Consider the following 10,869-nt stretch of genomic DNA (forward strand, 5'->3'; position numbering starts at 1 on the left):
TGATCGTCTGCTAGCTCATTTGGCTCCTTCCTAGGTGCATTTTCTGATCATCTGCTGCACCATTTGTCTCCTTCCTACCATAAATCTCAAACGTGTGTTTCACTCTGCATATCCCAGCTGGCGTCGTCGTTTCAAGATCAACTTGCGCTGGCTCGCACGTCCAAATCAGCCGCCATTTTCCCATAGGCGAAAATCGTTTTTTTTTTTTTCCAGAAAAACCAGGTAAGCACCGTCGTTGTTCTCGGTGTCAAACAAAATAGACCAGAAAATGCGACCTTCGTGGGAAGTTTGAGCGCGAACAGAGCGGCGGTTCGCGTTTAAAAGTGTTCCAATTTATCGTCGCACCACCCTGCGTACTCATAGCCGTTCGAAACAAATGAACCACTGGCGCTTGTCATACATCTCCCCGTTTTTTAGCGCAAAGAAAACGGCAGTTATATTTGAGGCAAAATATACTCAAGTAACCAGCAGCCCTGCGTTCATTTAATTAGGAACGCCCGTTAGGTTGGTTTTTAAACGAAAAAAGTGGCCGCCAAAAACGACGGGTTCCAAACTGCGCAGTAAAGCTCCGGCACGTGCGAGATGCTAGAAAGCACAAAACATGAAAGCTGTTCCACTCAATGTGAAAGCTGCCGAAAGAGCAGAGCAGTGATTCGCCATAATGAGCTGTAGCGTCGTTATCCGCTGACTGCTTCCACCCAACACATTTCAAATTCCCCGCCTTCGCAGTGCTCGCGCGCCTGAAACTGCGCCAGCGGGAGTTCGAATCTTTTTAAAGACGATAGTCTTTCTTGGGCTCCTTAAACCCAGAAATTTTGGTCTGTCTGTATGTCTGTATGTCTGTCCGTCTGTCTGTCTGTGACTCGATTCAGCCACCCGGCCAAAGCAAAACAATGCCTGCGTAATAGTCTTAGTCACAGCTAAATCTACCCGTCTATGTCCGGTGTAATGTTCATACTTCTCAACATTGTTAAAGAAGAACAAGACATTACGCAAATATGAGACAACAAATCCATGCAGAAGTGATATTTGCAGCGTTCCTTTATAAAAATTCAAACATGCTTCAGTTTTGCGAAATTAAATACTTCATCAATTGCAGAAAAAGAATTCACTCCGCCGTCGCCTGCTGTCGCCCGCGCCACTATAGCTTCTGGCGCCATTTTAAGACATCAACCGGCAACAGCTACGCAAGGTTCCACTATATAGGTTTCACGTTCTGCTTGCAACGCACGTGGAGTAGGGAAACGCGGTTCTATAAACGTTGAAGTAGGGCGCCTCGATTAACGCGCGTCTTCGCCGTAGGGCAGCGTTCGCATCGATACGCCCGGTTTGGAGCAGTGGAACGCGGGAAATTTAGAATGATTTAAGCAAACATTTGGCGTCTTTACCTTGGGAGGAGCGCGACGCAAGAGGAACAACATGAGAGGTGAGCGGTAAAGCGAAGGGAGGCATTTACTTCGCAAAAGCCGATAAAGACTATCGTCTTTTGACGGCATTTGCAACGAAAGGAGCAGATACGCGGCCAATTTTTGTGCTTGCTTTTCTTCCCGCGGTAGCCGGCGTTGCCCTGCCACTTTTTCCCGCACACTATCGTAAAAACCAACCCAACGAGCGTTCCTAAGTAAATGAACACGGGTGCTGACAGTTAATTACGTATATTTTGCCTCAAATGTACCTACAGTTTTCTTAGAGCGAAACAATGAGGAGATGTATGACAAGCGCCAGCGCTTCACGAGTTTCAAACGGTTATGACTATATAAAACGCTTGGTTTTCGAAGATTGTGGGTTACGCCGCGGCGACGGAACGCTGTGTGGCTCCAGCGAGCGAGCTATGACGACAAGGCGAGCTTTTAAAGTACTCTGCACTTAAAGGAACAGAATTCCCGCTCGCGCTGTTCCGCGCTGGAGGTTTGAATTGCATTGGACAAACCTCCGTTCAATTCATCGAGATAGGAGTGAGACAGGGAGGTGAAGAGCGTGAGGCGTGGCAGCAATGAGCGGGTAACGGCGCCACAGACCCTCTGGCGAAACACTGCTCTGCCCTTCTGACCGCTTTCACGTTGGGTGGAACGGCTCTATTTTTGTGTGTGTCTGTGTGTGTGTGTGGAGTGCATGTCCTCAGTTCACATAAAATCCAGCGTTTCATATAGTTGGGTAATCGCAATGAATTTCTAAATAAACAGGGTGAAATAATTTTAGTTTTGCACTAAACATTCGGAAGTCTGAAAGGTGGCGCCATGTAGTGCCTAAACGTCACACTACGTTACGTGTTCAAACAACTCAGTTTCAATGCGTGATTCAAAAACCGCGTGAAGGAATAGGAAAGGTTGCTCAATATTGTTTAGCCGGGAGAAGTTTTTAAACACCCCATTTCGTCTTACGTGCACTTAAAAAGCAGCGTTTATAGCGTTGCTTAAAAGTAGGTTGCCGCACGGCTCACTGCCATGGCTGCCATCATTTCTTTTTGCAGGACACGTATGGCTAGTAGATCTAGAAATTCCGATTTCAATAGTTCTAGGGCTCTATCAGCAAAACCGTTTCAGGTCAAAATGTTTCAAGTGATGCCCTTTCACTTGGATAAAGATAATGTACTCGACAAAAATCGGTAGTCTGTCCCTGTAACGAGAGGGAAACAACGTGAGGACGATGGAATGGAAAAGAGGGAGACAAGTTCGGTGCTTGCGAGCAACTGACGAATTCTTATTGCAAGAAAAATCTACAGCTCCTCGAATGCGAACTGTACATGCGTGAACATAAATAACAGAAGTGATGGGATGATACTGTACTAGTGGAAAGGAACTCTAACCATCCCGGGGAGATTTGGCTTCACACATGGCTGAACACTCACACCGATGTCGCTTTTTACAAATTTGTCGATAAACTTAAGTTGCTCGCGCGCTCCCTGAAACGATTGTTGAGACAACGGTCCGCCCGTTCGGCCGGCGTACGAATACCCGCGCTTAAGACGCAGCTCCTCTTCGTTGCTACATTTTCCGCCGCGGCCTTCTCCTTGCAAGCTGCGTACCGGTGTTCCTGCGAGTTGACCCTTTGTTGCAGTCTACTAAACTTGTTAAGAAGCAGCGAACACAACACAGACGCCCGCTCTCGCGCTCTTTTTTTTTTTTTCGCCTGCGAGCAGCATTGTAAACGTACGGTATGACCGCCCACTTGTTCGTCTTCCTCGGGCGCGACTGCGAAAGACGCTGTGAGTTGAGGGAAAACGTTCCACTTGCGCACAGAAGAGGGGTGATGGCATGACTTGGTGAGGGCAGGACCAGTGTAGTGCGTTCCTGAGGGGGACCGTAGTGTAGCCCCCCGTTGCAGACGCTTCGTGAGGGCGGAGGAAAAAGAGAGCACATCCTTCTCCAAGCGGAGTTAAACAAAGACGTACTTCGTCGTCACGGCCCGTTTGAAGCGCTTCGGTCTGGCGGCCCACTACTTTCTAACGTTGGCGACGTTCTCGCCGATATATGCTCCACCATGCTACACACCCTGTACGCATGCCGTTACAAGCAGAAGTTCGAGACTGACTTTGATGTACAGGTATCGCGTGGAGCTTCCCAGTGTATGGGTTTGTGTTCGCCGGGCTGTCAGTCTTGTTGCGCGACCGCTTTTCCGCTTTGCTAGTCGTGTAAAGGAAAATCGAAACTAGCCGCATCTACCCAGTGTTCCTTTTTGTCACTACAACGATGTTTTTAGTAGTTTTCCAGAACCTTCCGTTCGCTCAGCCACAATCTGGCTAGCGCGCGCCTTCTGGGCGATTCGGCCGCCTTCGTAAGCCTGGCTTCATGTTTGCTGAGGCGTTAACGTTGCCGCTAAGCGAGTGAGTTAAGAGAATGCTTTGCCGGATGTATTCTTGAATCGCTTTGTCCCAGCCATTTCCCGCTATATTTTTATTTTAACGCAGTGACTTGCGAAGTCGTGTTCAAGTTATCTCCAACAATCAAATAAGATTCTGTAAGTGAATAAGAGATGTATTTAGACATGAACCCCGGCGTATCAATTACTAGTTGGCCCAAAATTTAATACCTAACCTATTTTTAGTTGAGTGGCTGAATCCAGGACGGACGGACGGACGGACGGAGTAAAACTTTCGGGTTTAAGTAGCCGAAGAAAGACAACTGCCTTTAAAAAAATCACTGCTGTTGATGGTTACCCCCTCAGAGAGACTTTTACTGACGGGAGCCGATGGGTGTCTCCTATCATACGAGATTGATGTGGGCCATCTTTATTGCATTTGAGCCATCACTTTCCTGTTACCGCGCCTCCATGTGTTCTGTTTCCGTCCCTGTCACGGTTTTTTTTAGTTAGATGACGTAATTGCTACTGTTGTCGTACCTGCTTAGGCGTGATGGCGTCAGTTCCGCGTATGTCGAGCAAGTGCGCTGGTTTCACTGAAGTGAGCTTAGTATCGCTGTCGTATTAATAATCCAGCCATCGCTTATCTAGTCGACTCAAGCAATCATTTGAATCACGTTCGCTTGTGAATACCGTAATCCACTCGTAGGCTCTGGACCTTGACAGCTGTAACACTCGTTGGCGCTTAGCGTATATATATGGATACCCCGGCGTAGTTCATAAGCTCTCATGCGGTGCTTCGAGTTTCTCTCGCTTGTTTTTTCTGTCTGCGCGCCACTAAACTTGGTTAGGTCACGTCTGTGTGCGAATATCACCTTCAAGACGTCAAAAACTATTGAGGCCTAATATGGTGCGCACGCGCCAACCAAATACATCCGGAAAACGTGAATCTGCGCCTTTCGCCCTTATGTGTGTCGGCGACGTCAACAGCAAAGCCCTACCTCCCGGTGTAAACCGCGAGTACGTTTATTGTAGCCTCGTTCAGCCTAAAACTGGGTGTGACGAAAGGTAGTTTGGCCTTGCAACGCGTGTCTGCTTCAATAGTAACCATCGCGGTCTCGTGCGGAACACGAATGGCGTAAAAATTTCGTTGCATAAATGACATGATTCATTAGCTGACAGCCACGTGGACTTTTTCTGCAAATGTGAGCAATCCTAAACGTTAGAACGATGAATAATCACCGCCCTCAGTCAAGTAGGTGCAGGTTGAGGCCTTGGTTCAAGAAACAACGAAAGTTAAGATGTTAGGTGGCGTAATATTTAAAATAAATACCAGGGATTGTCAGTCCCGGGCTATCCGAGAATCAGACCGGCATTCGTTTTTCCCTTATATGTCCCTACGGCGTCGTGAATCTTCTGACTACCCGTAAATTGTCCGCAGGAAGTCCGAGACGGTAAGTCGAAGAGCCCCACTGTCACTGAAATGCGGATCGCAGGCAACTTCCAGGAGCAATCTCCTTCCATGTATGCGGTGTCATTGCGGTACCGCCCATCTAACGGTCAACGCGTGTCACGAAGCTGCGTCCACTTTTAGCAGTAGTGTGTTCCTGCTAATCGGTACGAGTGCTGCTGAAGCACTGGGACGGAGTAACTGCAGCGCCGCTCTGTGCGTGTACTCCGCAGGGTGCTGCTGTTCACCTTCCTGGTGCCTTCCATACAAGTGGTGCTCTTCTGCCTGTGCATCGGGTCAGACCCGTTCGAGCTGCAGGTGGCCATCGTCAACCAGGAGACGCATCCACTGCTCTCGGTCGCCTTTCTGCGCCGCCTCGACAACACGACGCTTAGTCAGGTACGATCGAGCTGGGAACGACCCTTGCTGGCTACCCTGGCACAGTGGAGCCTCGTTTTTCTGCTGTGGTTCTTCCACCAGGGCAAAGTGCATCTGTGAATGGCCGGGGCTTGCGCTGTTGCAATGCATGCAAAGTGCAGAAACATCTACCGTGGTACTCTTCTGACACGAAATGCTTCAGGCAAAGAAACAAAATAGAAACTGTTTCCTCTACTGTGGCATAGAGGAGACATGGAGAGAGAGAGAGAGAGAGAGAGAGAGAGAGAGAGAGAGAGAGAGAGAGAGAGAGAGAGAGAGAGAGAGAGAGAGAGAGGGAGAGAGAGAGAGAGATCTTTAATGAAGTCTGGCGATGTTAGCTGGGCTAAAATGCCTAACTTGCTACTCTAGTTGATGACGTGATGAAGATGATGGCGATGATGTTCAAGAACTTGATGCGCCCAGAGACTGCGAGCTACTCACAGCGACTGCAGACCTGTGTGTTGCAGGTACTCTATCAGAGCTTTGGTAGCCCGTAGTTCACGTATTAATCGGATTTGGTTTGTACCCTGGAAATTTTTTTGTTCTTTAGTTCATCGCTTAAAATCTATTTTGCCGCTCTCCTCTCGAGAGGGGGGTGGGTAGAATTCCTCTTAATAGGATTTGATCACCGCAACGTGACGGCAGTTAAATCTTGCGGTGCCACATGTATCGGTGACTGGAATTATGTTCGGAAGAAGGCTGCTTGGTCGGCCGCCCTGTGCAACGGCGATGTAAGCGGGCACAGCGGTTGCCCGGCGTGTGCACTTATCAGTTCGCCGCTGTGAGCGAGACCTGCAGTGTTCTCATCCACGCAGATTCCGTACTCCAACTTGGACGCCGCGCTGGGCGCGGTGCGGGAGGGCAGCGCGTGGGGCGTGATCGCCATCGGTGCCAACTTCTCGGCCGCCCTGCACTACCGCTTCTTCCTGGGCGTGAACGCCGACAACCGCACCATCGAGGACAGCAGCATCAACGTCTACCTGGACATGACCAGTGAGCACGTCTCTCCGCATTCAGCAACCCTAATGGATACTTAATTTCTTGGACTAAAAATAGGTTCACAGTGCGAACTTAACATAATTTTGACTAGTGGGAGAATGGGGGGGGGGGGGGGAGAAAAATGGGGTTAGGAATTTCATAAATCGACCTGTTCTTTTTCAAACTCTGATCGCCACCTACAGGCTTTCAGAGAAAATATTGTTCGCGGAAAGTAACGAAAGTGCCATTGGCTTTACTATTCATTTGTATCTTCCGATAACTTGCTTCTACTGGGCTTCCCCATCACAGACAGTTCAAGGTTTGGTTACCGACGAAGGCATTTTTGGGAGTCGACGCCTTAAGATCTCTTCCCCTTTTTTTTATTCTGTCAAATCTTGGAGGCGATGCAGACAGTTGGCATTGCCGCATGACACGTACATCTTTTTTCCCTTCTCCGGTGGGCATGCTTTATTTAGGGGTCGTGAAAACAAAATACAAGTTCGTGTAATTTGAAAGAACAAGCCTTTAATGCTCGCTAAACTCGGTTCCAGCTGAAACAGTTTTAAACAAAAAAAAAATACGTCTAGTTTAGTTGTTAAAAGTTGGCATTGAAATTGGCATCATGTGATTAAGTCAATGCACTCTTGAATGAATCGAACTTGCATTTTGTATTCATGGCGTTAAAAGTTTTTTTCCTTTGTGTTTTATATTTATCCTTGTGCAGTTTCCCTGTGTGTTAATTTCAACCTTCTCTCCTGTCCTCCCATTCCTATGTACTCTTTCCTCCCTATCCCACATCCCCTACACCAGCAGGGGTTCCGATGTCCGCCCCTAGGCGAGACAATTTACTCCCGTTGATGGATTTTCCCATCCCAGTTATGAATAAATACATACATGCATGTATTCATGGCCCCTTTAACTTGGCTTTTTGCTGTACACCAAAGCTCTGCGAGGAATCCAACAAACAATAAAGTGAATAACCGGTGTACGACGGTGCCAGAGTGAGTAACTCTGCGATGTTGCCACAAGAGCTGATTTTCACAAGATGCCAGATATCAAACTCCCCCTCTTCTCCCCATATGGCTTTATCAGGTGGTCTCCCATCGCTGTAGCAATTTCAGAAAGGTCCCCAGGGGTATTAAATTGGGATTCACTCAAATGGGTGATCTCTATTAGACTCGAATCAGCAGACAAGGTCTCCCGTAAATACGCTGCACAACTACACGCTTCTAAATTTTGTATAACGTCCTAGTTGCAAACATTCTATCGGATGGATTTATCTACTCAGTTTGGGGAGCTCGCATAAGCATTGTCTGTATTTACCATCTGGCGCTCGAGGTTGTCGTGGCGCACGGGGGGTGCATAGATTACAAGACTGCAAAAAACAAAAACAGCAGAAGGCATTTTTGTTGTGCTGTAGCAATATTTAATTCAAACTAAGGGCTTCCAAGACAACATGCTGTTGTTGCAACTGGACATAATTATCACACGTAATTCTCAATGCGATCCCAGAGCACATGTCATTTCCTGGTTGAAACCTTTAAATCTGAGTTTGATAGGCTCACAACCAACCGTAAATAAGGCTGGTAGAGGACGTACGCGTGTTTACACATTGTTACAGCGGTTGCAGGATGTTAAAATGTATAAAATTGGTGGTATCAGCTTTTCAGAGAGCCCTTGAACGTAGTTTGTACGGTGAAGTGACAACAGCAATCTCTTGTTTGTCTTGAAGTGTTGTACCAATACGCGGCACTAAACTTACCCCATTACAACCCCTTCATTCTTTCCCACAAAAAGATCAGCAGATTGGGTACACGCTGCAGAAGAGCATCTTCGAGGCTTTCAGCTCCTTCTCGGCGGACATCCTGCAGAGAATGAACAAGAACCCTGCCCTCGCCCAGCTCCCGGTCGTGGTACGGCTCCTTTCACGTATTCTCACTGCCTTTATTTTGCCTTTTTTAGAACGACAGCTTGAAATACTGAATTTTTTTCTTTTTCCTGAATTGTGAATAAAATAGCTTGCCCTGGCAGCCTTCAGACAGTTGTATATATCTTAAATGAAACTGAAAAGCTTTAACCTGACCAGGCAATTATGCCGTGCAGTGAATGGTCTAATCTGTAACCACACGATTTCCTGCCAGCGCGAGGGCTGACTGGTGCGTGCACGCTCTCCCCGTGGCAGATCAAGGCTCCCGTGTACGGCGTGGACAAGCCGAGCTTCACCGAGTTCATGGCGCCGGGCATTATCATCAGCATCACGTACATCATGGCCGTGGGCCTCACTGCCATCTCCATCGTTTCCGAGCAAAAGGAGGGGCTGCTGGAGCGGAGCTGGGTGGCCGGTGAGTGACGGCGACGGGACCTCCTCCGTCGAAATTTAGCCTGCATGCGATTAATAGCCGAGGGAACAGGTGGACGTCCCTTTTACGGCACGGAACCACACTGCGTCCAGGCCAGTGTGGTATCGTGTTACAAAATAAATATTTCTTTGCGTAGTGGACATGCATGTCCATTTATGCGTGGTTATCCTGTAACTCGTTTTTTACAAATATGTTCAAAAGAATTCTCCAAACGAGATGGCGCTTACATTAATCTCTTAAATTGACAAGCAAAACACAAGACTGTGCGGAATGTCCGAGCCCCAATGGGTTGCATAGCCCCAAAAACAAGTTCACAAACTCGACACACACAAAAACTGTTTTGTTGACTTCTTTGCACTTGCCATGCATAATTACAAGCCTCCCGAGGAACCTGACACGAGCTCCTTGTGGATGTGGTCCGTTACAGGCGTTCGCCCTCTGGAGGTGATCTTGTCGCACGTGATCTGCCAGTTCCTGGTGATGTTCGTGCAAGTGGCCGGCCTGCTGGTGTTCACGTTCATCGTGTTCGAGATCCCCTCGCGGGGCCCCTTCATCTGGGTCGTGCTGCTCACCCTGCTCCAGGGATGCTGCGGCATGATCTACGGCCTCGTCATCTCCTCCATGTGCGTCGAGGAGAACTCGGCCATCATGCTCGCCCTCGGCTCGTTCTACCCGAACCTGCTGCTCAGTGGTCAGTCTAGTTCGCGATCTCATGCGCGCCCTTCCAGGCGTGATGCGCGAAAGAGTCTAAACTTGGTACCACGGCTGTTGGGCCGAACTAGCAATAGCAGGTGGCAACAATCCCTGGCCCCAAAATAGGTGCACTAATGACAGAGCCCAGAATATTGAAGAGCTGGCCAGAAAACCAGTCCCGTACAGTACTTGGTTGTTGAATGGGGGGATTTTGCGTGTGCAGGAGAAAAAGGAAAAGACAGACTGTGTGAATGCTCAGTTGTACCAAACATGTCCGTGGCACCATACGCTACCGGTTTCCTAATCCGCGGTAGGTGAGGGGGGGTGTCAGGATATCGCTCACAATTTTCTGGGCACTGCATTCACCCTCCACCTTTATTTGTTTTCCCACCAGTCTCTTTACAGAGAGCATCGATATATTACAATGTAAACACTAAAATACGGAGAGTGTCAGTTTTGCCACGAATGGTTCCTGTTAAAAAAAAAACATATCTTTTCATATTTTTTTATCGGCGCAATGCAATAGCCCCCTAAAATATTCCAGTCTGCGATAGCTTATTGATTGTTTGATTGACCTCCAAGTTTGCCGATGAATGAATACGGGATCTTTGGTCGCTCCTCCTGAGCGCCTTGCATCGTGGCGTCCCGCTTACACGCACGCGCCCTCCTCTCCCCTCTCCCCTGGTGCAGGCGTGGTGTGGCCGACGCAGGGCATGCCGTACTACATGCGCTACCTGAGTTACGGCCTGCCGCAGACCATCCCGACCGAGTCGCTGCGCTGCATCCTGTCCCGCGGCTGGGGCATCGCGCACACCGAGGTCTGGCTCGGCTTCGTCGTCTCGGGCGCCTGGTGCGCCGTCTTCCTCGTCTTCGCCGCGGTCGCCTTCCGGCTGCGCAGCTAGCGCCTGCCTCCTCGTCCCTCCCCCCTTGTACATACGACGCGATTAAAATGACGCTGCGCGATCACACGCACCCGCCGGCTCTTGTGTGCCCTTTTTGTAGCGTGAGCTACACTGGCCGAGGTTGAGCAGTTTCGCGTGGCTCCTGGAGAGCCGTGCTGCGCATGAGCGAGGGGCAGTGACTTCTCACGGCGCACAGCTGGCGCGCCGGAGCCGCTCGCCACCGTGATTTGATTGGACTGTATTGGAAATCGTTTTAGCAGCAGTAAGCATG

The 10,869-nt window shown here is 49.0% G+C and overlaps 1 protein-coding gene across 3 annotated transcripts in view; it reads left to right on the forward strand.

Moving 5' to 3' along the window:
• The window catches only part of Snu (ABC-type transporter snustorr), a 109,821-nt gene extending 99,153 nt beyond the window's left edge, over nt 1–10,668 (forward strand). For all 3 annotated transcript variants that reach the window (XM_077691257.1, XM_077691255.1, XM_077691256.1), the window contains exons 4-9: nt 5,482–5,647; nt 6,481–6,658; nt 8,441–8,556; nt 8,826–8,985; nt 9,431–9,694; nt 10,387–10,668. In XM_077691257.1, the coding sequence (XP_077547383.1) occupies nt 5,482–5,647; nt 6,481–6,658; nt 8,441–8,556; nt 8,826–8,985; nt 9,431–9,694; nt 10,387–10,598 (1,096 nt within the window). In that variant the 3' untranslated portion in view covers nt 10,599–10,668. The remainder of the gene's footprint in view (nt 1–5,481; nt 5,648–6,480; nt 6,659–8,440; nt 8,557–8,825; nt 8,986–9,430; nt 9,695–10,386) is intronic.
• The last annotated feature ends 201 nt before the right edge of the window (nt 10,669–10,869 follow it).

Source organism: Haemaphysalis longicornis, unplaced genomic scaffold (assembly GCF_048455015.1).
Source record: "Haemaphysalis longicornis isolate Haplotype H1 unplaced genomic scaffold, Haemaphysalis longicornis Haplotype H1 scaffold_10, whole genome shotgun sequence".
NCBI classification, from domain to species: domain Eukaryota; kingdom Metazoa; phylum Arthropoda; class Arachnida; order Ixodida; family Ixodidae; genus Haemaphysalis; species Haemaphysalis longicornis.